The sequence below is a fragment of the Apostichopus japonicus genome, chromosome 19, assembly GCF_037975245.1.
Source record: "Apostichopus japonicus isolate 1M-3 chromosome 19, ASM3797524v1, whole genome shotgun sequence".
NCBI classification, from domain to species: domain Eukaryota; kingdom Metazoa; phylum Echinodermata; class Holothuroidea; order Aspidochirotida; family Stichopodidae; genus Apostichopus; species Apostichopus japonicus.
In genome coordinates, this window is record NC_092579.1 from 2,695,803 (window position 1) to 2,723,350 (window position 27,548).

General features: G+C 36.9%; 3 protein-coding genes across 5 annotated transcripts in view; 1 reads left to right on the forward strand and 2 right to left on the reverse strand.

Annotated features, from left to right (window-relative positions):
* Window positions 1-12,945, reverse strand: part of LOC139960183 (sphingosine kinase 1-like) — a 34,391-nt gene extending 21,446 nt beyond the window's left edge. Inside the window, exon 1 of one of the 2 annotated variants that reach the window (XM_071958354.1) lies at window positions 12,199-12,945. In XM_071958354.1, the coding sequence (XP_071814455.1) occupies window positions 12,199-12,751 (553 nt within the window). In that variant the 5' untranslated portion in view covers window positions 12,752-12,945. The remainder of the gene's footprint in view (window positions 1-12,198) is intronic. The other variant, XM_071958355.1, reaches the window with a different exon arrangement.
* LOC139960188 (mediator of RNA polymerase II transcription subunit 7-A-like) overlaps window positions 1-27,548 on the forward strand; it is a 129,553-nt gene that overhangs the window by 63,368 nt on the left and 38,637 nt on the right. The window lies entirely within an intron of this gene.
* LOC139959973 (phospholipid-transporting ATPase ABCA3-like) overlaps window positions 20,910-27,548 on the reverse strand; it is a 28,490-nt gene continuing 21,851 nt past the window's right edge. For both annotated transcript variants that reach the window (XM_071957931.1, XM_071957932.1), the window contains exons 16-21: window positions 26,991-27,177; window positions 26,445-26,557; window positions 25,503-25,690; window positions 23,810-23,980; window positions 22,818-22,999; window positions 20,910-21,921 (exon numbers count right to left, since the gene is read on the reverse strand). In XM_071957931.1, the coding sequence (XP_071814032.1) occupies window positions 21,716-21,921; window positions 22,818-22,999; window positions 23,810-23,980; window positions 25,503-25,690; window positions 26,445-26,557; window positions 26,991-27,177 (1,047 nt within the window). In that variant the 3' untranslated portion in view covers window positions 20,910-21,715. The remainder of the gene's footprint in view (window positions 21,922-22,817; window positions 23,000-23,809; window positions 23,981-25,502; window positions 25,691-26,444; window positions 26,558-26,990; window positions 27,178-27,548) is intronic.

Sequence of the window (27,548 nt, forward strand, 5' to 3'; positions counted from 1 at the left end):
TGGCTTCTTTGAGAGTTCCTGCTTTCAGGAGGATCTAAAATACATGCATATATGTATCCAGTAACATTGGAAAAGATCAGTGACGTCGCCAGTGACTTTGTGAGGAATGGGCCACAGCAAAATGAGAGTGAAATTTGTTGGAAGGGGGAGGGTGGAAGAGTGCAGGTAATGCAAACCAGGGGCCGGTGCAAGCATGGAGAATGAAGCCATGAACCATAGGGCTCCTGCTGGGGTCCAGCAGGTGAAACCCACTGAAACTTTGCAGTGTTTCATCGTTTCCAAAACAAATTCCAAATCAGGAATAAATGTAAGCAAATTATCGTCAGAAGTAAAACAAAGTTGTGTTTCTTCCTGCCCAAGGTTTTCATTTTTCTTTCTTTTTTTTCATCTGGAGCACACCACTGGACACTAAACATTTGGACGGCACATTCTCCCACCCCATGCCCACCCCCTCCCCATGTCCCCTCCTCCTTTGGCGATGCCAATGGAAAAGTGTACAATATATGTAAAGAGGTGAGAGGTATGAAATGAGTGAAGTAAATAGCTTTTGATTTTACAACAAGCACATAACACTGATCAGCTAAATATTAGTGTCATTAACTAAGGAACCCCCAAACACTCAGACCTGGTTTCAGTATTTACAATTCTTGTCTGTCAGTGTTTACTAGATTATAAACACCAGTCATTTTTCCCAGCGCTGCCTTGGATTCTTGGCTTCAAATTTAAATATGATCCTTTGTTCTTTTGTTAAAGAACAGAATGCAATAGTTACAGTAAGTACTGAGCTTAGCCAGCCACCAAGCAAGATTTACCAGTCAAATAACAAATAATTACATACCTCTAACACCTTACATTTTTGCTCTGCTAATGGCAAAGATCCAAACAAATTATGTCGTGTTGTCAAGATAAATGATAACATATTAACTTGACAATACTACCATTTTAACCTTTATTATATACCCTTATTTAACAAAGTACCCCAAAACTTAAGACTGGTATTCAGCTCCATTACAGAGTACATTTACAGTAAGAATAGATTTAGATATAGATGTCAATATTTTTGAACTGGATAAGGATGGAATGATTGACTAATATTAGAGACTGGGACAAAGTGATAGAGAGACTGCTGGATATTGAATATACTGTATTTTTTGTCAATTTGAATGAGCATCCCCAAAAAAAACCCTAGCTTTGGAATTTACAAGACAAGCAACGATCGATGCGTACTTGTCTAGAATCTACTTTCGCACTTTCTTATATACACCCAGCCTATTGACTGTTATGTTTTAGCCCATATATGTACCCAGCCTATTGACTGTTACGTTTTAGCCCATATATATACCCAGCCTATTGACTGTTACGTTTTAGCCCATATATATATACCCAGCCTATTGACTGTTACGTTTTAGCCCTGCGCCCCCAATGAACCCTTATGATCCACCTATTAAAAAGCCTTATTTTCAAGCTTCATAACTAAGGACATTGAGCATCCTAATACCTCGTCTCCCTCCCCTGCCTTCAGCTCCCACTGACCCCCCCCATCTCGTCTTTTGTTTCAAACTGTTATGAATTTAATGATACTCATAGCAGTACATGGTCATGGTTGAACTATATATATTTATATACATTATATAAGTTATTTGTATTGTCCCACTTTCTTTAGGCAAAACTAAGGCTTATTATCAAACCATGAATGAACCAATATAACCATACAAAAGTTTGTATGTACCAAATTTACTATCAGGTTTGTGTTGATTTTCTGTTTGTTGCAGAGCATCAGCGACAGCAACTGTTGGTAATTGATTTCCCACATTTGTAATTTACACTTGACCTCAGGGTGGCAACAATAGCACTTTCTTTCCAATCGATAATAATTTATTAGTGAGTGAATATAAACTAAATACTGGAGATATCACTGCAGGGTTTCAAAATCTATTTTGAGGTCTGTTACAGGTTTAATAAATTCAGAGTTGTTGACAATCGACAATTCATAATCATGGACGTTAAATATGAATCTAGACTAAGAGGCTGCCTTCAGTCAGCTTGCGGCTTTGATAAGCCAATGAGGCTTCTTCGCGAGTTCCTGCTTGCAGGAGGATCTAAAATACATGTATACACATACATACATACACACATACATACATACAAACACCCAGCCGTTTGTTTTCTGGTTTAATACTTGCTTTATGAAGAAAACCATTTGCATTCAAACATGTCTAATATATGTAATTAACCTACTGTATACATCAGTATATATATGCATACATTGTATGTACATATATTATTATTATATTATTACACCGGTGCATAGCGCAAAATCCCAGGGTTCAATGCGCTTAACGCAACATAAACAAAATACAAAAATACAATTGAATACACTTACTGTAAGCATAGGTTTGTTTGAAATAAAATGTCTTTAACGCTGATTTGAAAGTGCTGATAGAGGTAAGGCTTTGTATTTCTGATGGTAACTTATTCATATATGCATGTGTGTGTGTGCAATTGTGCGTTCGTTCGTGCGTATGCGTGCGGGTGCAGGTATGTGTTCGTATGTACGTATACACGTGTGTAAATGTGTGCCATGAAACTTATCACAAGAACGGCTGTTCAGAATATATTACATATCCTGATATTATGGATCCACTTCACTACCTTTCAGTTTTCTCTAGATGTCAACATTCATCTGAGGTCAAAGTGCAAACCAGTTAAAAGCCCCCAAAACTTATGGTTTGGATATTTACCAATGACGGCATACTGACCTGTCTCCATTCCACCTATATACGAACTCAACATAGCTAAATACAGTAATACAAGTTGGTAACATTTTAGTACTGCACCCTCCCCCCCCCTCCACTGACCTACTTCAGGGTCAGTACTGCCTTTGTCTTCCTCCCAAATCTATCAAGGCTTAACAACTATAATTCTATTATCAAGACTGTTCTATAATTCTAGGGTAATTTAATTGCAATTCACTGCAATCATGTCAGGTTTAAGGTTTTGGTGAATTGTCAATGTGCAAACCTCATAACTTTCCAAAATTTGAACATATATTACAGACCACTTTTGCTCTTTAAGGGCATATTTGGTGAAGCCCATATTGAATTCCTTAATACAACTTTTACACATAAAACAACACTGTTCAAATTCAGCATTGTTCATGGCCCAAAAAAAAAATGACTTTAGAATTTAAGAAAATTCTACTTTATGCTTGTGTGAGACTTAAACACCAAATAACAAAGTCAACTTTTGTGCGAGAAATCAAAAACAGCCATTCCTTTTCCTTAATATTTTAAGGTAAAATGGACACAGTTAAAATGAGCTAATTAGGAGTAATTTTGTGGTTTCATTCTGCTCTATTATCAAAAATGGTGTGACATCTATTGTACAGGAAAAGACAATAGACATTGTAAGTTGAGTAACTAATTTTTCGGCCGAGGTCATACTTTTGTCCTCTGTTCATCGAGGTGTAGAATTAAAAGGATATTTTTAGAATGTCAAAGGAAACACTCTTCTTATACAAACAAAGTCAAATGCAGGGTGAAATGCAAGGTCCACAATTTTAGGAAAAAACAAACAAGTGTTTTCAAAGAAACCTTGAGTTGTGAGTATTTTGTATTGGAAACTAAACCTGGGGCTAATCTCTACCATATATACAACTGAAGTACATATTTACCGCAAGTGTCTAAAATCTACTGTAGAGTTTTTGGGAATTGGTGTGTACTTGGTATAACGCATTACCACTCATACGACTAATCACTTTCCCATGCATCCCCCCCACAAATCATATCCCCTCCCCCTACAGCCCTGCCCCTTCCCCAGTCTTTATGGTCTGTGTTTTACTATATAGTGAACATTAGAAAAAGAGGATATAATGTTCAGGACATGTTTTTCATTGAAGTTTACATCTCTAACAAAACCATAACAAAGAACGGACACTGAGTTTTGGTTTTGAATTGGGTCATTCGTCCGATCTCTGTGCATGGGCCAAAGGTACATGTATCGTCACGACTGTGTGACTATTTACTACACAATTTAGTAACCGCAAATGGTAGTAGAGTTGGGGATGGGTTAGTTCGTATTTATAATGGAATGCATACAGTAGATAATGGAGCTTTAGAAGCCTGAGGTAACATCAATATAACACAGGTCTGTACATACATTGTACAGTAGGTCTATCATGGTAATATCTCTGTCAGTCTCTAACACCATTGATAACGAATCTATTAAGTTCTTCCTGGTCTTCCTCCAGATTCGACTGAGATGAACAGAAACTATAGAATCGATGCGTACTTTATAAATTAATATCGCACAAGTTCTCGATAATTATATATAAATTTTTGTCAGGGTTTAAAATTTGTTGAGGAATCAATACTTTGTGACCTTCCAAGTACTAAACCTGACCAAGGAACTAGTCAAATGAATGTATGGTACGATCTGAAGAAAAGTACTATGACACCCGCTATAACAATGAAACCACAGTAGCATACTATGCATTGTTTAAGTATTGATAGTCACCTGATAGTCATACACTGTGTCAATGACTCAAAGAATTGACTTCTAGATGGCAGCCGGATTTGTTCACGAATAGTCGGTAGAAGAATGAAAACATTTTTAGAAACAATGAAATTGGCATTCAATTGTGCAAAAAATTTACACCCACTCTCAGGGCTAAAAGCACTTTAAGGGTTGAGAAAGCTATATTTTTCAAAATGTCTGAACGGAACCACCTTCAAAGAGTGCCACAATTGTCAGGTTTAAATTTGCATTCAATCAATTTAATGCTCAAAAATAGACCTGTTTAAGGAGTATGGGATAGGCTTATTCGAATTGGGTCAGTGGGGTAAAAATTCTAACACTTTAAAGTTACCCAATTTTGATAGGTTAGGTTGACAGGGGTATGATGATTACTTGAGTGGAAGATAGGGGAGATAAAAAATTAATAAATTCATAGAAAATGATTTACAAAAAAGTAGAATTTTCCATCAAATTCACAGCAAGCGTATCTATAAAATGAGACAATGCTTTGCATGCATGTTTTTCAGTCTCAATAATATATCCCAACTATAAAGTATGAATGATTCAACTTTATAATTACTCAAGCAAAGTATGGCAAACAGCAATAACTGCCTGACAAAATGTAACCCATATAAATTTCCCACTTCCAGCCAAAACCCTGCAGAACACAAAAAAAAAGAAGTTTTGACCCAATTTACAGACAGGAAGATTTGTAGACTTTCTCCACATCTTTTACCTGGGAATTGAAACCTTCAAAAAGGTTTGATTTTGAATTCCCATTTGATTGGTTTCCTAACCTAGAGCAACAGTCAGCTAGTGAATGTTCTTTTACTCTGCAAACCATAAGGACTAGATCAAAGCTTTCCCTGGAATCAAAAAGACAATTATTTCCCATTTGCTATAAGCTATTAGATATGAAGGATTTCCTTATTGACGTTGAAGGATGCAGTCATATTTTTAGAGAATCTTAATACTCCAGAAGTGTTGTCACACACATTATATCGAGATTAAAAGGCAAAGTTACGTGCAGAATGTGCACAGTGCCGATAAAGGGATTTTTTTTAATGATATTACAGTATATTTATCTAAAATTGGTTGAGCACTAATTACAACAATGTGTACAACAATCATATCAGACACTGTACATGTGTACAAGGGTGTTTCCAGGAAATAACTTCTCGTCTAAATTTCAACGCAACATTTACTGAACAGTCCGTAATCCTGCGTCGACAATATCAACTTTATATATTTAGACAGAGTTTATCCTCTCAACTTTTTTTGGCAATTTTGTTTTTGATTCAAACCCTTGTTTTACCTTCTTCTTGTTTTCCATCTTTCTTTTTTGGTTTAACAGACACTTTTTTGGTTTTTTTGCCAAATTTCGTGATAGTAATATATCGTAGATGCTGGGCCCCTGTGGAGAATTAACTTCCTCCCTTGCTTACCAGTTAAACATTGAATGGGATATGCAGGGATCACTTCAATATTCAAATCTTGTTCAGCGCTTTTGAATTTCTCTGAATTTCATCTCTCATAAAATACTATGGTTCCTGCATGAAAGAAAACACTGTTATGTTTACATCTTTGGACTTGTAGCGCAATATGTCCACTTTGCATATATATCATATTGCAATGCGATTCTGGAGATATCATTCCCTGCATTGGATATGTACAACAAACTATCCCTCCAGTGGGTTCAATTACCTTTTTCATGGCAAACTGAAGGCATTTGTGGTATTAAACTTGTGAGTATGAACCAAGATTATTTATGTCATATTCACAGTACATACACCAAAATTCCCTGAATTGGGTTTTTGAAAGTCTCCTACCTGTCTCGACTCCTCCTATTTCACTATTATTCCATCTACCTAGCCCTATTAACTGGTACCATTTTAGCAGGGTGCCCCCATTCACCCTTCTCAGGGTCAACGGCCATCACCTTTTCCCTTCCTCTCTACCATCCCACAAAGTAAAGAAGCCTGATTCTGGTGACAAATTTCATCCAGGCTAGGAACCTCGCTTCTTTGACTGTTTTCAGCTGCGTGTTGGGATCGGGACAAGTGAGAGAAGAGCGCAGAAAAGATATATCAGGAACTGGATTTTTTTTTACAGAATTACTTGCAGCACAAAGTTCACTTTTTATGTTAATGGACCGTGAAATAACAAGTCAAATATTTTGCCTTGACTTTCTTTACTTCATGTTTGTTAAAATACAGCACTTGTTCATTTATTCATAGACATGTGGGTGTAGCACTGTACAAAGAAGCCTGTACCACAATCATGTCAGGCTTGGTAAATGTACCCGGTTCATTATGTACAAGGGTGCTTAATGGTTGTGTGCCTGGTTTAATATTAACCAAAGGTACCATCAATCAATGCTAGTTTTGGTTGTACAATCTTTTGTACAATTACCGCACGGTAACATCTTCTAGACCCCTCACCCATGTTAATGATTCTTTTTTCTTTTTCATTTGTTTAGGCTCTTTGCAATCTTTAAGATTTACTATGTAGGATTCCATCATGTGTTTACTAAACTCACAGTATCTATGTGCACAAGGGATTAAATGGGATCGGACTCCCTTTTAGGAATTTGTTTGGCCGAGATTTAGTCATGTGTACCCTAACCAATCACAGGTATCCAGAGAGCAGAATTCATAAGTTTGCAGCCTTTTGGTATAAGGGTGGAGGGGTATCCTCAGTGTCCTGCAGGGCTTTTGCCTGGAAATGGGAAATATGGGTTCCATTTTGTGGTCTTTGTGTTACATTCACGGCCAGAGGGGAGGCATTTATCAAATTTTCTCATTTCAGAGTTCTGGTACATGCAAAATGGTTGCGTCATTTTAAGCAGGGAAGTTGGACCCTTACTCAATTCGAATGGACTTAGAAATTAAAACTTATTAAATTAAAAAGAAAAAAAAAATAATTAAAACTGCATTGCACAGACCCTTTGTATCTCTAGGGTTTCAACACAAATGAATGATTAATAACTAATATGTGTGGAAAATTACGGCTGGCACCTACCGATACTGTACCAACCAGCGCTATTAAGCAATGTAAGATCGTGTGATGTCATTATCACCAAAGTCTACTAATAATAGAATCTAAGCAAATATTTAAAGAACCAGGCAAGGATGGGTTGTGGCTTGCCGTGGAAGCTTCCTTCATATCTTTGATTGTACCTTGCACTTCTCAAATGATTAATAAAGCTAAAGTAACAGAACACAGGGAATAAACCCAACTGATTGACAATGGTTTGGTAATAATTAAGTCCTTGCTTGCTTGCAGTATCCTTTGAAAGCCATATATACTTCAGTGGATTCCACAACAGGATGTAGCTCAATGACTTTCTGAATTTGGAAGATCAAAGTTTACCAGGACCTTACCTGGCACACCCACAATAAATACAGTATACCTGACTACACTGAGTCTTCAATAGACAGTGTTGACTATTATTTAAACTTACATCAAAGACATCAAGGACAACAACAAATCTATAAGTCTTAATATCTCAATGTCCAGCTCAGGGTTATAATATTGGCAGGGCAGAGTATTACAATATCTGAGGTATAAATGTTACCAGCAAAAAGACAAATCTATTTCTGCCTTGAAGAGTGATTTAATATCAGAAAACAGATTGCAGACAATTTGCATACACGATGAAGTTCACTAGGCATATGTTAATGCTTTTATGTAGAATTCTTCCAATCTGGTGGTATCATAATCAACCAATAAAGGAAACAATTTATCTTTTTAAACCATAATCTTACACTTAATTCCACCAAAAGTCCACCAAAAGTCCATCAAAAGTCCATCAAAAGTCCACCAAAAATCATGCAAATAGTTATTTTTTATCCAGATTTAATTTGGAGGCACCTACAGTATGATGACCCTGCATGATAAGTATACAATTTCATATTTTAGATTAATTATTATTGTTAACTTGTAAGTGTACCTTACTGAACCCAAGCTAATTAAGACATCTGAGATGAGGTTTTCTAACTCTCACAAAAACTTCATAGATATATTTAAAATATTGGGTACTGTATGTACACACAAGTTTGATTTAAAAACGGAAGGCAGTTGCAGCAAGTTAAATGCGAGTTATAATGGACAGTCAAAAACATCCGCACATTGGGGGGAAAAATGTAACTGATGGGTGACTACCTTGTATTTGATCATTGCAAGAGGCAGTTCTTGTTCTGTTATTCTCCTTCTATCATGAAAAATGGAGCTTTGACACTTGACAAAATTCACTCACTAATATACCAGAAGACGGCTTAACACCATAACTCCAAACTCATACAACTTACAACTTCTCTTCTCTCACCTCCTAACAGAAGAAAATTAGTTTAACCTACCTAAAAAGGAGGAATATATGTCTAATGTCAGTATTAAAATCAGTAGATATAGGACACATGGTGTATTGATGTTTGTTCCAACAGTTGAGCATAATTGAGCTTTAGCATGAAACGACTAACGTAGGAAATGAGAGCAAAACTATGCTTGAAATCCAAACAGTACAGTTTGATCCTATCACTGTATGTAGAAATGAGACTGTCAATGACCAGATATGTGATAGGAAGCACTTATGAGGATATGGAAATAAAGGCAAGCTTTAGTCGGCAAAACTTTGTGTACACTGTTTCAAAGATCTGTAGAATGACATACTAGTTACTTCCACGTGTAGTACAGAGCTGCCAACCTTTGAAAACACCAGTATCTTTCAGCCCTAAAACCATTTTTTTCCATATATAGTGACTCAATCTTACAGTTTGGGAACTTCCAACAATTACAATGCTTATACTAGCCAAGTGATATACTGTATATGCAGGTACAGTGGACGTTAAACTATAAGGGAAACTTGTTCCCTTAAGGGGAATGCCACTGCTCTTTAGCTCAAAGCATTGTAATCGGGTCTGAGTGTTTGTGTCTTCAGTTTTCTTTCTCTCCCCTATAGGGTCCTTGATGGGGACTTGAGTGTCCCTCCTAATTTTTTTTTTCCTACTTAACTCAACTTATCTCCCCTCCTGTCATCTTTTCAAATATTCACTGTACATTATATTGAAAATTAACATTTCAGAACAAAATGTTTCCTTTGGGTTCTAGCCTTCTACAATCCACCCACATTCTCCAAATACATTTACAGAACAAGTACAAAACCAGAATAATTATGCTTTTACATCTAGACACTGCATTGTATCAGCCAAGCTACAGTACGTATTAAAGGGCCTTAATTGTCTCTCAAAATTTCCTGGAGATACTGCCCCTTACACTGCACACTATGTACAGTAGGTACTGTATGTATACACATTATAAATAAACTAAGAAAGAATGTACAATGTTGTTAGCATTAACCTCATCACCTCTTCATACTGTATATATGGACAATACTGGAAACCTGACACATCTTCCCTATTGATATGCTACTACATGCTTCTAGATAAAAATCCTTACTTTAGGTATGTATGTAGGTATATATGTGGTCAGACTATTGAATTCAATTTGACCAATTTGATGAGTCATCATCATCTCTTCAACATAGCAACAGCAAAGGATTCAGAATGCTCCAGACTTAATCAGCCAACAACTAACTGACTTAAACATACTAAACTGTCATTGTACACGACTCAAACATCGCTATTGATTATTACAACAACATTGTAATGCAAGTGGTTGGTGCACAGATACCATACCTAGCATACATCCATATATGGGAAAGACAATCTGTTCACAGGATAGCAAGGAAAGAAAAGGCAATTCACATAGTTAAGCTAATAAAAGATGTGTGTGATTTCTCACCTACCAAAGAATCCACTGAATGAAAGCTTGAACCTGTACATTTTGTGTTTAAGTTTACACAGTCAGATTACAGCTATACAATTCTGGTCATTAAGGTTATACATGTTATTCACAAGTACAGTATATATACTGTACTGTAGGTACCATACCAATTACTACAGTAATGTACTGTACCTCCACTCCAAAGAATAAATGTCATATCCACTTGAAAAAGAACAATTGCTAACCACTGCCAAAGTTTAACCGGTAAAAAAAAAGGGACAAAAATAACCTTTCTCTGTGAGTACTTGTTTTTGGCATCATTAGTTTCACTGCACCTTTATGTGACAGAACATAGATTAAGGTACAGAAACGGTCATGATAAGAAAATTTGCTGGTGCCATTTAACAAGCCCTTGGCTATCAAGTGGTAAGGAGGAAGTGCACGCCAGTTGAAAATTTCTATCTATATCTATGCTTCAGTGGGCCGGAAAATTTCTTACTATATATATATATGCCTCAGTGGGCCTGGAAAGTCACAATTTAGTGCATTAGTCACTAAACAATTGATTGTGGTACGACGCCTGTGCATACTACACAGTATTGCACATCCTTCAAATAACGCTTACATTAGAACACTTTTTTTGTTTTGCAATTGGTTTGACTTTGACACAAAAACTGAACATGTATAAAAGATTCTGTGTATAGCAATGTGTCCATTTGCATAGAATTTTATAGCAAAATATTACCAGAAATGTCTTTCCCCGAGTAGGTTAAACTTCTGTACACCATTCAAACAGGTATGTGCCCATGGGGCATGAATGCCCTTATTAATTAATCCTAGGAATTTATTAACTTATGTATGTCAAAACATGGAGAATTACTGCATACTCACAGTCACTACTACTGTTACTAATACTAGTGTTAGATTCACAACGAAATGTGAATTAGCAGGACTTGGATATATACAACCAATCTCTTGATATCAGCATTGAAAACCTTACCTCTGATGGTGTTAGTACAAAGAACCACAATGAATCACTTAATTTCCTATGGAATTTTCAGTAGTCCTTTCATATCAGATACAGAACATGCTGACAACTAGAAACCACAGAAGGAAGGCTCCACGCCACAAACTGGAAATCTTAAAGCAATCCAGTATGTGTAGCCAGCCATGAGGTAACCACAGGTTTATATAGTTTTAAATGACAAGATTAAAAAAGGCTCACAAAATAATATGATGAATTGATTATGTCTGTCCATGTCCCATGTTGGATGCATGAGTGTTTTCTCCCAATAGTTTGAGAAAAATTCCTTCCCTCAACTGACAGGAAGTTGGCCTTAAAAGACATTTTATAAACATTTTGTTGTTTTTAATTATGCATTCATAATTAGATCAGACAAAGAAATGATAAACTTTTCAATTCCTACATTTGTGCCCATTCATACATCTTTTGCATTGATTATTTCCTTAAATTTAGAGACCAAACTTAGTAACATTTCTAACTTTTTGTCATCAGAAAGTTCACTCTAGTCTAAGTAATTCTTTTGCTCACAGCATGATAAAGAATTCACAATATGTTTCCAAATGGAATTGGTTTGCATGTAAGTTCTGTAGCCTACTTGAAAATGCTACCTCTGTTCAACTGATAATTGATATTGGCTAGCCTAGGACTTATAGTTTGCCAAAAAAATGTTTTGGATACTTTCACATATTTGTTTCTGATTAGCCTTAAAATGTATTCTTGAAAAGCAAAAAGTCTGCTTTAATGACCAGAATATTAGGACTAAAGTTAGGCTTAACCTTGCCTACTCCGCAAATTGGAAACTAGAATTCGCTAAAAACATATATAGCCTACTGACTGTATGCCTATAAAGGCTGGCCTAGTCCTAAACTAATATTTACCTCCTACTTCCGCCAGTGTAAGGTCGTTGGTCCTTGCATTACACAAATTGTTGATATTATTGCTCCAGTCCTGAACAAGTTGTAGGTTTTCAGTGTGATTAACATCTCCTTCGAAGAGGAAAATAAGTTCTTTCTTCTTTCGGACTCCACCATCTTGGACAGCTTTGCTATATGGAAAGCAGATAACAGTTAATAATGCAGAAGAGCTTCCATCTTGAAAATTTATTTGCGATGGACTCTTTTTACAAAATCTGCATGGCATGCAAGAGCCTTCATGCTTAAATTTTCCACAGTCCTTCAAATGTGTGTGATGATTTGACAGTAACACATCTTTGAGTTGTATAGAAATTTCGACCAAGCCCCGATTTTTTTTCGTACCCTGTGGTCGACAGATTAGCTTACTGTTCGTCAAAATGACTCGATGAGGGTAAAACTCTTTTCCTTTCAGAAGTGAACAATCCGTTTCTAATACAACGTCCATCTCGGTCAACTCTTTCCCTCTTTTCTGATTTGATATCTCGCTTGGATATCTCTTAGCTGGTACAGCAAGCATCGTTGACCCTTTCTACTGCTTTTGCTATTGTATTTGACCATGTGGGCACGTAAACAAAATTTCACCGTAACTGTGCACCGCCTTCCATTGTAATGCTGGATAGGCTTGTACTTCTAAAGCACTGTACCTGCGTTGCTGTGTTGTCAAATACTACTACACAATGTTTTGGACGAACAGCCCCTGCAAAATTACACACCTCGGTTTTCTTGTTGTGAATGATTGATGACGTCATTGTAACTAAATTGCATACTTCAGAATGATAGTTATTTTTATCGCGGTGAAATCCGGTTGTTGCAACATGATGAAGACAGGGTTGCTATTATGGGAAAGATTAGATTTTAGTGTTAACAATCATCATTGTAACCAAGTTATCGTTAGAATTTCTTTCACAGTCAACAGTCAGTGATTAATAAATAAAGTGACTGTTTATAGTTGTGTTATAAATCGTTATGGTGATTGTGACTGTCAACAAGCAATACCTTTTAATTTACACACACATGTTTGCTGTTATCCTTATAACGGAAAGCAAATAACTGCTTTCGAAACCAGGAGAATTGAAAGACCGCAAATAGTATTTTCTACGTTTACTCGACGACGTTACTTCTTCTGATGACACGGAAGATATCGATGAGGATTATTAATTCCTAACCTAATGAGTATTTTCTGAAATACCCATGGCCCAGAGCCAACCCCTCCTCCCCATTCATTTTTAAAATCCCTTGTTCCGTCCCTAGCGGTTACCTAGTGTTTTAGTGTTTTATATTCTTACTTTGTCTTTAGCTGGATCGTGATCTTTTGCTTTCTCACACCTACCAGGCTCCGCATTGTTTTTTCTTGTTCAGTTTCATAGCTACCTTTAACAACAAGTTTGCATATAAATCCTGACTGCAGTAACTTGACGACGCAAAAACAGTACTACTAGTAAGAACAGAAGAAGCTGGAGAAAATTGTCAACTTTTATAAGTAATCTTAAAGGCTTTTAAAATTCTACGTTTTCACCATTTCGTGTTTACTTTCAGAGATATGTAACTGTCAGGTTACTTTGTTTTCCTTCTCGATGTGTTGATAACTCTACAGGATACCAACCTCTTTAATTACGAGATAATCTATATAAACCTCTTTCAGCAATTCCATCTGAGCATGAAAGTATTTCCGGCCAATATATTGATGACCTCTCAATATACTTTAATACTTTAATCACTTTACACTTTCATCACTAAAATCGGCAGTTTGTAAACTGGACGAACATGACGTCATTGGATAACGTCGAAACTCAATACAGCAGGATCCTTGTGGGCCATATCCGACCGGTCCGCAGTTGCACAGTAATCTGTTATTTGGACCACCAAGGAAGGGAGCAGCCTACACCAGACTACGCTATACATGTTGTTCTGATCTATATAGGTATAGTGGGAGTTTTATTCTGCCCTGCCCTAGGTAGAAAATAAACTGGGAACATCTGTTCTACACATCAAAGGACCGCGTATGGTTAAGGTTGTGCATTATTTAGTATATTTCTTTGTTTGTGGGAAAGTCAACATAAAAATGTGACTCTCAATACCAAAAATACTCCCTGAAAGCACTCCTGTGTAATACTTACATGAAAGTGTGCACGTTACGTGCAAACTGTAAAACCTATAGTACGTACTGTCGCCTCCTTTGAAAGGGTTGTCTGATGACAAACACTGTGAAACTTATATTGAGGAGGAAAATATTCCACACTACTAGTTGAAAACCCCATCTCAATATCATGCCACTTACTCGAGATATGTTTAATCGAGTGTGATCTTTTGTTGACTGGCTAAACATTCAACTACTCCAGGAAGTAAACTCACAGTAGCGGGTCTGTGATGTCATCTGGGCAAATGCTCTCCATAAGCTTTACTTTGACTATTATGATATTCTTGTATTTATGCTCGAAACCTGATAGGCCTGCATTTGTAATGTTGGCATAGCTGTCAAAGTTCCCTGCGATCAGAATTTCATCAAAATGTAACTTTAACGTAGAAATACTCTTTCTTGTTTATGAATAAATGATTGACAAATTATAAAGAAAAACAAAGACATTTCCATATCAAGTGCCCTGATGACGTCATCCATTCTGATGTTGCCATTTGTTGCCAGATGAATTTGCAAAATATTACTAAATTAAAAAAAAAATCATATCTTCGAAATTGCAAAATGCTATGAGGATGCGGTTTTCCTAGTCAAATACAATATTTTAAAGCAATTTTGTTCAGCAATCAACTTTAGCCACCAGAATATCCTTCTGAAGATTTTCTCATCACTAACTGCTGTATTCTACATACTTCTTAACACGTCATGTATCGTGTAATTTAATGATTAATGTATACATAATATTTTGTAATTCTTTCTTCAAACAGCAACCGAGTCTTCTCTCTCATTTACTACAGTCTAGTTATCGGTTCCTTCTCACGGCCAATATAGTGCTCTGACCAGGGAGTTGTTCCATAACAACTTCCTTGCTCTAACCATGGAGCTAGTAGCTCCATGCTCTAACCCAGTATTAGTAAATGTATACATTATTCATTTGCGGTTTTCATTCATCAGAAAAGGGGCTCTCCCTGTTGGCAAGGTATCTGACCAATTACATCCATAGAAATCACTCTGAGGTATCTAATTTTAACCAACCGTTACTAATAATGAAAAAACTTGGCTTTCCGCCAAATCACAGGTTATTTTTTTATTTCCACGGAATTGTCATAATCCAGTTCCGTTGATATTTCCCGTAAAGGCTTGCTGCTACTGCTAAATATCCCGGCTACTGTGAATATTCGGGGTATCTTGCATCCAGCGTGAGGCAGATGAAAAAAATTCTTGGAAACGCAAAGACAAGTGACCAAGGACATTCTAGCTGTAGAGGACTTCTCTGAATGTGTCTGCTTAAGTGGGTAGTGACGGGGGGGGGGGGCGAAGGAATATTACGGTGGCTGATCATAACAATCTTGAAAAAAAGATGAACAAACTTGAAAGTCTCCACATCTTTAGGTGAAAATCATATCCTGATTTTATTTTGCATTGTGGGGATAACAATTTTTATAATTTGGCGACATGTTATCAATGTTTCTGGCACCAGCGGATCGAGTTAGTGCATGCCACCATAACAGTTGAGCTCTTTCTCTATATAATATTCAAACCATTTTTTCTATCAACTGTCGAAATAATATTCTTACTGACAAGTTGCATATTGATCAAATTTTAACTTACAGAGATCAACTAGACGAACATTATATGTCAAGGATAAATCACATAAGGATATTCGTGTAATATGAAAGTTAGTCTTTGTCATGCAAGATATGTCATGACCATGACGTCATGGAGTAGACCACTAACTATGGTCCACATTCTCTAGTAAGGCAGTGCTACTTGACCGAGAGAATAGGTTACTGTCAAACAATCATTTGGGAACAAGATACTGATATCTTGGGTGTTTGGGAAGGTCCGTTTACGGATCGGTATAGAATGTCATGATTTCGTTAATAGCCTATATACTGACTAACAGACACATTACAAACATATTGATTCCTTTATGAATTTTGATAAGTTGATACTTCTCGCACATTTCAGAACGGTATACAGTCGAAGCTAGTGAACTATATCACAATCACGGATATTAAACATCTCAATGAGAACTTACAAACAAAAGCAATTGGGGGTATTCTGTTAGAGGCGAAGTATAAGTAAGGCCTAACATCAATTAAATTGATAGTCCAGAGGAAAATGTATGTCCAATTGACTAAATTGTGAAACATTCTAAGCAACATGGTGATATTCGCATTCAATTCCTATGTGTATCGCTGTTGAGATGACAACATTGACCGAGCTTACTACAATTCAATTATTCGATTGCATATTTAAGTGTGTTCGTGAAAGAGGGCGCCAGTGCACAACAATTGTTATACTATTGCAACTGGCCAACAACTGACTAAAAACAAAACTTGCGATGTCGTGGAGAGGTTTGTGCGAATTGGTTAGCATCAGTGGCGGACTGGCCAAACGGGCATTTGGGCCATGTCCGGTGGGCCGGTGAGCCTGGTAAAATGTACAGCCCATTTCACAGTAGTTAATAGAATACAGACGGGCTGTAAAGAAATATATATTTTAACTGTGGGAATCCGTCATGTAAAGATTGTCCTCGATCTCTGCTGCTACAAGGTGCTCCTCAAGTTGAACCTTTTCTTCGATGCTTACAAGAGCATTGAGCTTGCTTACAAGCTGCTGGTAACGCTACCTGTGTCACAAGTGGCATGTTGAACGTTCTTTCTCTGCCTTGAAGAGACTCAAAAACCGTTTGAAGAAGTACAATGACACAAGAACATCTTGAGGCGTTCATATTGATGTCTGTGGAAAAAAGGATCTTGGCCAAACTTGACACAAAAAATAACCATTGATGGTGTGGCTGCCAGAAGCAGCGAACTGCGTTGGCTCATACTCTCGTAGACAAGATATGGGCCCGCGTTATTGAACATATATATTTTAGTGGAGTTTATTTACATTTTTTCAAGCATGTTGTCCCAAAATGCTTGAAAAACTAATTAAAAAGCAGTCTGAAACATATATTTTTGCCTATTTTTGTTTACGTTTTGAAGTTTCCTCAATATAAACAAGTGTTGCTTCTGGAAATTATGTTTGATTCTTTTTTAAAGGATTATTGTAACCTACAACATTGAGAAATATAGCACCATTTTGCATCTAGGCATTCCTTAACTTAAAAAAATATCAATGGGAAGGGGGACACTCCCTCCCCTTAGACCCTCCCTCAGGACGGCGATCACTAGTAAGTATCAATGAATCATATCAGTATCAGTATCATATCAATGAATAATGGGCCGGACTAGGTGAAAAATGCCAGGACCGGTTTAAAGACCCAGTCCGCCCCTGGTTAGCATATTCAAGTAGTTCTTCTAATGAGGTTAGACAATCTTTTAACTTTTAACTGTTTACTTTGTTACATTTATCGTCACCCCTTCTCAACCGGGGTCCATTTGGACCCCCATGGGCGAACTGAAAAGCCTTGCGGTGAATTGAGAAGGGGAATTGGGGGAGGGTGGCTGTTAAGAACGGGGTAGTCCGCGCTGAGGAGCAGAGTCTTCTGTGGTGCTAGCAAGGGTCACATTAATCACTGATTTGAACACTCGTAGCCTACTGTTATTATTGCATATCTATATTATTCCAGATTATTCCTTAAGGATGTATTGTAGAGTGCATTGCAACAGATAACAGATTGAATGGTAATTTTCGCCATTACAGTATATGAAAGAGTGTTATTAAAAAATATATGGCACGTTTTTGTACAAATATTTGGGGGAGGGCAAATGAGGAAACTCTTTTTCACTCAGGTTGGAAAGTCTGAGAGTAAAGGTCAGTTTAGAAGTGTTCGATAGAATTGAGTTAGAGTGAAAATATTATGACATTACGGGATTGGACTCCCGGTAACGTCAGATCATAGTGGTTACGGATCTTGCCCTGGGGGAAGGGGATTTAAAGTTTGGCTAAAAGGCCTACAAATGACCGATTCGAAATCTCTCCAAAATATCGATAGAGAAGTTCCAGTGATTTTCAGTACATTTCTTCTCTCATTAATTTAAATTAATTACAACCACAGACGGATACAGGATTTTAAGTAGAAGGCCCACCCTATGTAAAGTGGGCTGGGGATTCTCCCCAGAAAATAGCTTCATAATTGTTTCATTTTTTGTAGAAGTGAAATGATACATTCTGAGGCAAATTTAAGCAATAAATTAGGCCTATAATTAAGTCTACAAAGAAGGTTGTGCTAGTAACTACTTTTACTGTTTCTTGTGTGGGACTTAAAAGTGGGGGTTGGGAAGATGTACAACCCAACACCCCTGGATCTGTGCCTGAAATGTAAAATATAGTAGGCCTAGTGTTCAATCACTAGCAAATGTAAATTCTTTTACGTTAAGTAAAGCATAGATGATGATGAAACCCTTCTCATTTGGGGGCTACAATCCAGATTGGACAAGCCTGGGCCATGGTAAAACTCACCGGACACAGTTTGAGGGGGTGGGGTGGGGGTTACTATGATGGGATGTTATAAACAAAGCCATCATTGGTGGAAATATCCCAACTCTTGGAATAATACTAGTACTTAGGGCATCCCTCCACAGAGCAATCACAAGGGAAGCCAAGAAATCTTCATGGAAGCTTCGCGAACATGGCTCGAACTCTTACCAGCTTCAAGATGTAAAGTCTGTGAAATATCTAAAGTGGACTTAAAGGAGCTTACATGTAAATTAAATATATTACAAACTATTACATGACAGTATAGAAAAAGCACATGTCCTCCGACTTTTTGTGACTGTGTGTGTGTGTTCGGGGGGGGGGGGGGGTTAGAGGGGTGTCACTATGGCAGGATTCAAACCATTGTTCAATGGTGTAGAAAGTGCCTAGCTCACACAGAAATCACTGCTAACACCCTTTCCTCCCATTGGGGCTCTGAACATATTTATTTTGTGGAATTTTGTCATTTTTTCATGGCTGATAGGATTCAAAATGAAGAGTAAGAACATCTTACCAAGATATACAATTATAATTACATTTATTGAAATAGTTTTCATGTGACAAAAATAAGCAAGAAATGGTTTGAAGTTTTTATATTGTTTATTAATTATATTTCACTGATTAAATATTGATAACATGAAAAAACAAAACAACCCATTAAAATTGATACAGGATCTACATTCATGATCATATTTCATTTCATAAATGAAATCTTGTTTACTAAGTACTAAGTATGCATTGTGAATTTATACTTCTGAACTGAAATTGTAAACTTAAAGCATTTACAATTGGTATTTCAGCAGAGGACTTCTGATTACAGACTAAAAAATATAGCAATGAATTAATTCATAAATTGAATAACACAATGAAAGGAACAATAAAAAATTAAATCACCTGGGGTAATTACGTGCATATTTTGAATCTATAAGTCATCGTTTGCGAATTCTGAAATAACTTGAGCCACTTTATTTAATCGAAAAGATGCAGCTGGCAGAAGGAAGACAGTGGGTTCATAGCATTATAAAGATGCTGGATTATGGTCACTCTTTCCTATAACTCTATTTTAGTTCTATAGTAACCATGAAAGACAAACACCATGACTAAACTGATCCAACCCAGGTAATCATAATCTTACATTAGGGCTGCAGGTCATAAGGTCAATCATCACATGAATATTCACATCATTTAATTAAAATATGTCTACAATCGAAGATAGTGAGTGATCATACATGACAATGAAACCAATTTTAAAAACAAGAAGCTTAATATGGATTTGACGATGAAAACTTTTGATAAATTTGACAACTAAAAAATCTTGAGTCATGTGTTCTATGAAATCCATAATACATATTAAAAATTTAATGTTTTTTTATAGAAAGAATGTGTAATAAAAATACTAATTGCTTAATTTCTAATAAGAAAAACTACTTCCATAGCAACTTGAAATAATAATGAAAATAGTCAATGAATAACAAGAAAACCTTAAATCTACATTACAATGCCATTCTAGTGTAATGAATACAATCCCCCCTCTAAACATTGACAAATGTTGTGCTTATCATATTTTTCCTTCACAAATTCCATAAAGCATTGCTACAATACTGACATGTTTCAAGTAATAAACATCAGAAGGCCTGGAGGTTTAAAGAGTTCTCAGAAGTAATTTGAGGTAGGCACTCACTCAGTCTTACTTACAGAGACAGACATTCTCATTTTGCTGAAGTTTTTAAACTTCCTTTCTTTAGGTATAAACTGGGTGAGTACAGTCTCAATGTATGCTAAACCAGAGATGATCATGCACAGGTTGCCATTGTGTTGAACCTACATTTTAACGGAACTCTGAGAGACGAGTTGTTCTTTTATTGTATATATGTATTTTAGATCCTCCTGCAAGCAGGAACTCGCGAAGAAGCCATCCTTGGCTTATCAAAGCCGCAAGCTGACCAAAGGCAGTCTCTCAGATTCATATTTAACGTCCATGATTATGAATTGTCAATTGTCAACAACTCTGTAACTGGACGACATACATTAATCTTGGAGTGACTCGAACTCGAACTTATAATGAATGAATTTACAATGAATTAATAATACTTAAAATGAATTAATATATATATCGATTTAATTAGAATGGTAAAGAGTAATTAATCAACATAGTGGGCTATGGGGTGCTGACAGCATACACACATATGAGCTGTGATCTTTGGGTCTTATGAAGGATCTTCTTTTAGGTTTTCTTGTACAAAGTTGCATTTGTTAATGTATGGATGAGCCAATAGCAAACTGAAAGATGCAGGAGAACAGAAAATATAGATTAAATTCAATCCATTCGTCTACTTAAACATAAAACAAGTTCCATATTACCAAACATAAACTTCCATTCACTGAATAGTGTTGTTAAAGTTTTGAGACTGAGAATGCAAACAACACTAACTGACACACAAACTTAGAGAGAATGTTTCAGATAGAACATCAAACATTGTTGAAAAGATTTTGTAAGGACAGACTCAGAAAGATATAACTAAAGGAACCCAAACTGGCAATAAAACAATACCATAATAACCCTGATTAACCAGTGCTTATTCTTGTGGTTCACTTATCAATTAGCCTTCCGTGTCCCTCAATTTTAATTTTTTTACATTTTTTTGAAAGAAGTAGAAGACTGATAGATGAAATTAAGGGAGGATGTATTTAAATAATATCCTAAAGAAGAAAATAACAAAATGAGAAATAAAATTCAATTTCTCCTATAAAGTGATGTAAATTAATTATGGCTACACTGTTTGCATTTTGAGCATGAGTGTGAAAAGCATTTAAAACATTGGATCTCACCAAGAGATTACAGATATGACAATCTCTGGTATTAAAAAGAGAAAAGGAGATAATCATATTTGCCTATCCTGAGAAGGGAAAACGTTGTGTCTATTTCGATTCATTTGGGTCCTCTCTCTGTCTGCGTGCAAAATTGAGAAAGACCTGTTCCAGACTGGTCTGACTGACCGAGTAGTCCTCGATGGCCAGTTCGGTCTTGTTGCGCTCCATATCCCCAAAGACCTGACCCCAGGTCAGGCCTTCCGTAGTGATATGGTAATGGACCATATTTTGATGTTCATCTTTCAATTTAGCACCTGGAGAAAAACAAAAAGGGCATAAAAACTCAGATTCGGGTAGATATTAACAGATTATGGAGACATTCGTTATGAATAACGTGATATAATTATAATGATGCCATGGATTGAGTTTAGACCTTGAGAGAATTAAAACCTCCCTCTGCCCCTCCCCACCACCCCAAACCTCCCTCATCCCCCCATCCCAACCCCCTGTGTGAGTCGACTTTATTACTTTTGACTGGATGTGCTTATTGTCAAGTAGAGAACAAGACATGACTAAAACTAAAGACATCTACAAATACCAAATAGCACAACCAAGTACCATTGTTAATAACAGTTTGTTTGTTAACAACATCAATATGGAGCTCTCATCACCTCAAGTAAGATCAATGCTGGTTCATCCCTTTGTAGCCTTTTGATACATCTGTCCATGTTTACTCCCCTGAGATATTTAACGTCTGTCAAATTTGACCAACATCTTGACGTGACGGAGGCAAGTTAGATTTTCCAGAAGATAGGTTTTGCTAATTTCATCAAGCTAACATTTGCAGACAGAAATCTGTTATGTATTTCTAATTGCACATACATGTATTATAAAGTGAAATTATGGCCCAGACTCAACTAGCTATATACCATCAGTGTTACAAGACTGAATCATAAAAGATGAAATTCAATACATAGAAACTAGTCGCCTACAACCTTCACGGCAGGTTCTGAGAGTCTCTCATAGATAACTTTCTACAGATCTGAGTTTCGGCATCATCAAATGGAATACATACTGAATATTGAAGGCAAACACCTCGGAAAAGCCAACATTTTGGAAGTTACAAATATTGTTGAGAAAATTGAACAATATAATGAGTGATGATGAACATTGTCAATGATGATCTGAAGAAAAAATGAAATAAACTTACCAGGAAAATTGGTTCGAATAAATTCTTTGAGTGGTTCCAAAGGGCTATCTGGAAACACCCTGGCTAAGATGGTATAACCCTCCCCAAATCTAGTCTTGAGGTGTTGGGTGCTGCCCAAGCATTTAAACTGACCATTGACCATGATAGCCAACCTGGTACACAGAGCTTCACATTCCTCCATGCTGTAATAATAATAATAATAACAAAAATTACTTGAGATCTTCATCTAGAAAATCTGAACTAATATTAATTGTTAGCAAGGAAACGCTGGCAAAATGAGGAACTTTGGAGAATTCTGACAATTTTGTAAGTGCATGACTGAATGATGAAAATGCATGTTTTCTTGTAAGTACATGACTGAATGCTGAATATGCTTGGTGTCTTGAAAGTACATGACTGAACGGTGAATATGAGTTTCTTGTAAGTACAAGACTGAACGTTGAATATGTATGTTTTCTTGTAAGTACATGACTGAACGTTGAATATGCATGGTTTCTTGTAAGTACATGACTGAACGATGAATATGCATGTTTTTATGTAAGTGCATGACTGAATGATGAATATGAGTGTTTTCTTGTAAGTACATGACTGAACGCTGCAAATAATATCAAACAAACAAGGTCACAATCTATTGCCATTTATAACTGCAACTTAACCACTAGTGCTGTGCACATATAACTACCAACAAAGTCCAAATAATAACATGAATATATGTGCATAGACAGAGGTATTACAGATTCACACCTTAAATCAAGCAAGGTTATTTGGTATCCCGAAATCCAGGAATAGGAGCCGAACTTCTGTTTAAGCAAACTGAGATCACTGTGTTCTTTTCAACAATTTAGATAATTTTCTTTTGGGTAGAGTGATGGGAGATAATTCAGATCAAGAAGTTTGGTCTATTTGCGATGAAGGCTGGTGCCTACTCTTGAGACGGAAAGCGGCAGGGCCTACCATTGCATGTATAATCCCTGACCTCAACAATGACCTACCTGTGTGATGTGAGGATGATACATTTACCGCTTTCCCGCACCACGGAAAGCGAATCCCATAAAGATCTGCGAGCTACCGGATCCATACCAGTGGTAGGTTCATCTAGGAAGACAACAGGAGGTTCACCCACAAGAGCAATAGCTGTGCTCAGCTTTCTTCTGTTACCGCCACTAAAGATGTGATTGAGAAAGAGAAAAAGACGAAGAAACTCTAACAAACTGTAGTACCATCAACACCAAGAACAGTGTAGTATGATCAACACCAAACATTTAACATGTAGAACAGTGTAGTATGATCAACACCAAACATACCACATGTAGAGCGGTATAGTATCATCAACCGAACATTCCACATGTAGAATGGTACAGTATCATCAAAACCAATCATTCCACTTGTAGAACGGTATAGTATCATCAGCACCAAATATTCCACATGTAGAACGGTGTAGTATCATCAACACCAAACCTTTAACATGTAGAGTGGTGTAGTTCCATCAACACCAAACATTTAACACATAGAACAGTGTAGTATCATCAACACCAACATTTAACATGTAGAACGATGTAGTATCATCAACACCAAACCTTTAACATGTAGAGTGGTGTAGTTCCATCAACACCAAACATTTAACACATAGAACAGTGTAGTATCATCAACACCAACATTTAACATGTAGAACGATGTAGTATCATCAACACCAAACCTTTAACATGTAGAGTGGTGTAGTTCCATCAACACCAAACATTTAACACATAGAACAGTGTAGTATCATCAACACCAACATTTAACATGTTGAACGGTGTAGTATCATCAACACCAAACATTGCACATGTGGAATTGTGTAGTTTCATCAACACCGAACATTTAACATGTAGAACAATGTGGAACCATCAACACCAAACATTTAACATATAAAACAGTCTACAAATAGTATTTGTAACGGTTCCTCCACAAACACACGTCAATCAACTATAGTTTCTCGCCGATGTGAAATTCAAACCAAGAGCAGAGAAACTTTGTAAATCTTAGTCATTCTAATTATAAAACCAGAATATATCAAAGAAATCTGTCTAATTGATGAGCTTTCAATCATTTCTACATTTGTGCTAGAAAGTGTTGTTTTGACAGGAAATGTCATGAGCAGCATTTTTCTTTGCTGAATGCCTTCATGAAAATGGCCGCTTGAACTGAAACAGTGAATCAGACTAGATCTAAGTACACTGTATTGAAATCACTTCATAGCAAATAAAGCCACAGGTTAGCAGTAACACAGTTTTGATTTTCCGAAGGGTAAACTATGGATTCACTCTTACCGACCTTGCATAATTGTGAGGTGGACTGCTGATTGCAAAGTCGGCAATGATTATCATGCGGATTGCGAAGTCGGCAATTACTATTATGGTTAAATTAGTCCAACACAGCAGCATACAGAAACGTTGTACTCAAAACCGAAGCCATAGAGAATTAATCAGGCCACACATCCAGAGTCTATGTATGCTAAGTTCTTCAATACTGCCCTCATTACCTTTCCGGAGACATTTCACATTGTAGTTTTGATCCTATAATTCAATCAAACACAAACTTGGTCTGTTGTTGATCTGTTAACAGATATATACCTGTCAAGGAATAATGTGGTGAGTACGAATGCAAGAGGGTGACAATAAACAAATAAAACCAATATGAGTACCATACCTATAGGCACCGGCTATTTTGTCAGCGTGTTCTTCAAACATGAACGCTTTCATTAATTGGTTCACCTCGTCTGGTATGTCCTTCTCTGGGACCCCTCTCAATCTTGCAAACATGGTTAGCGTCTCCCGACCGGTCATCTTATCAATCAGAGCATCAAACTGAGGGCAGTAACCCATTCTCTGCTGGGCCTGTAGAGTTGACAAGCATTGGTGTAGGGTGTTAAAAAAGAGAGTTTGAACAGTAGTGGTGTAGGGTGTTGAAATAGAGAGTTTGAACAGCATTGGGTAGGGTGTTAAAAGAGAGAGGTTTGAACAACAGTTGTGTAGGGTGTAAAAATAGAGACTTTGAACAGCATTGTTGTGGGGTGCTGAAATACAGAGCTTGAACTGCAGTGGTGTAGGGTGTTGAAACAGAGAGTTTGAACAGCAGTGGTGTAGGGTGTTAAAGAAGAGAGGTTTGACCAGCAGTGGTTAAGAGTGCCAAAAAAGAGGGCTTGAACAGCAGTAGTATAGGTTGTTGAAATAGAGAGTTTGATTTACAGTAGAGTGTTGGAATAAAGAGCTTCATGAGTAGTGATGTTTGGTGTACTTTTAACTGGCAAATTGTCTAAATGGCATAGATAGTACCCAAATTAATTTCCAATTCAAATACTAATGCAGATAACAGGGTAGTGTGGGGGGGGGGGGGGGTTAGGGGCTGGGTGAATGGAAAAAAGTCTTCACAAACTTCTCCATTAAGTTCAGGATGTCCAGCAAACCCTTTTAAGATTTTACTGATTATTACTCACTTCCACCTTGCCCAACACAATGCATCCCATAACACAATTCACCTTCTATTGCGGGTTCAATTAATTGAGTAGTTACTTATCTATGTAATTTCTATTTCTACTTGGTTAATGGCCTTCACTACAAAGAATGTTACAGGTGAATATGTCTTCCTTACCTGTTTGGTCTCAGTCTTTACATTATACCCATCGATATACGCATGACCTGTAGTCATTGCCTCGTCACCAGTCAACATTTTGAAAGTGGTAGTTTTTCCAGCACCATTGACACCTATAAGATTGTGAAAAAGATGGTGGGTAAAACATTTAATACCAATGGGCAATGTGCAGAAACTAACAGACAGTTTGAGATGTTGAAACTGTTTGAAAACTCATGAAACTATATTGCAATTTTATCACATTGCACAGGAAGAGGGGTGGGGGGTGGGGAAAGTTGTAGGTGAACAATGCTATTGGCTGGGGGTGAAGTGGATCATCAAGGGCAGCAAACCCTGGTGTGGGGGTGCTAGGGTGCACAGCCAGCACAAGCTGCAATATTTAATGGTATTTTTGCATCTATTTCTTTCTTCCTGTTCTGTTAAAATTATTGGGAAAGTCCATGCCCCCTTTGCCAGGCATTTCCTTGCCCAGCTTCTGCACCACCAAGACCACCAAACTGTATTCTTAAAGATGGACGCCGATGCTGATTCTCAGATATTACAAACCTAACAATCCAAAGCATTCTCCGATAGGCACCCCTACGCTGATCTTATCTACGGCCACCAATCCTCTCCCTCCTTTCAAGGAGAATACTTTCTCCAAATCTTTAATGACGAGTGAGTTCTCCTTGAACAGACTTGGCTCAGCTGTAGTCATCACACGCTCTCTCTCAGCAGACACGTCATCATCAATCTAGAAGATTAAAACAAATCAAAGCAATCCTCAATCAAATTAATTAGAATTCTTCTGAATATCTGTAGAGACCTCGGCATTTGACAACATTCTTCAACATGTTTCATGTTACTTGCAATCTCAGAAACAGTTCTCAGGATCAAGGTGAAAGGAAGAAGTGAATATTAAACAAGCACAAACTGGTCAGTAATGATAAATAAACCTTTCAGACTTCCTTGCATAAGTTGCCGCTCTCAAAGTACTTTTTACACTATGTGACATTGAGTTACCTAATTCTAAGTTTACATTCCTTGTTATCTGTGACCATGCAAACACTCTGGAGAGCTACTTTTAAAAAAGACCTAACAATTTGTTCTGTAACATCTCACTAA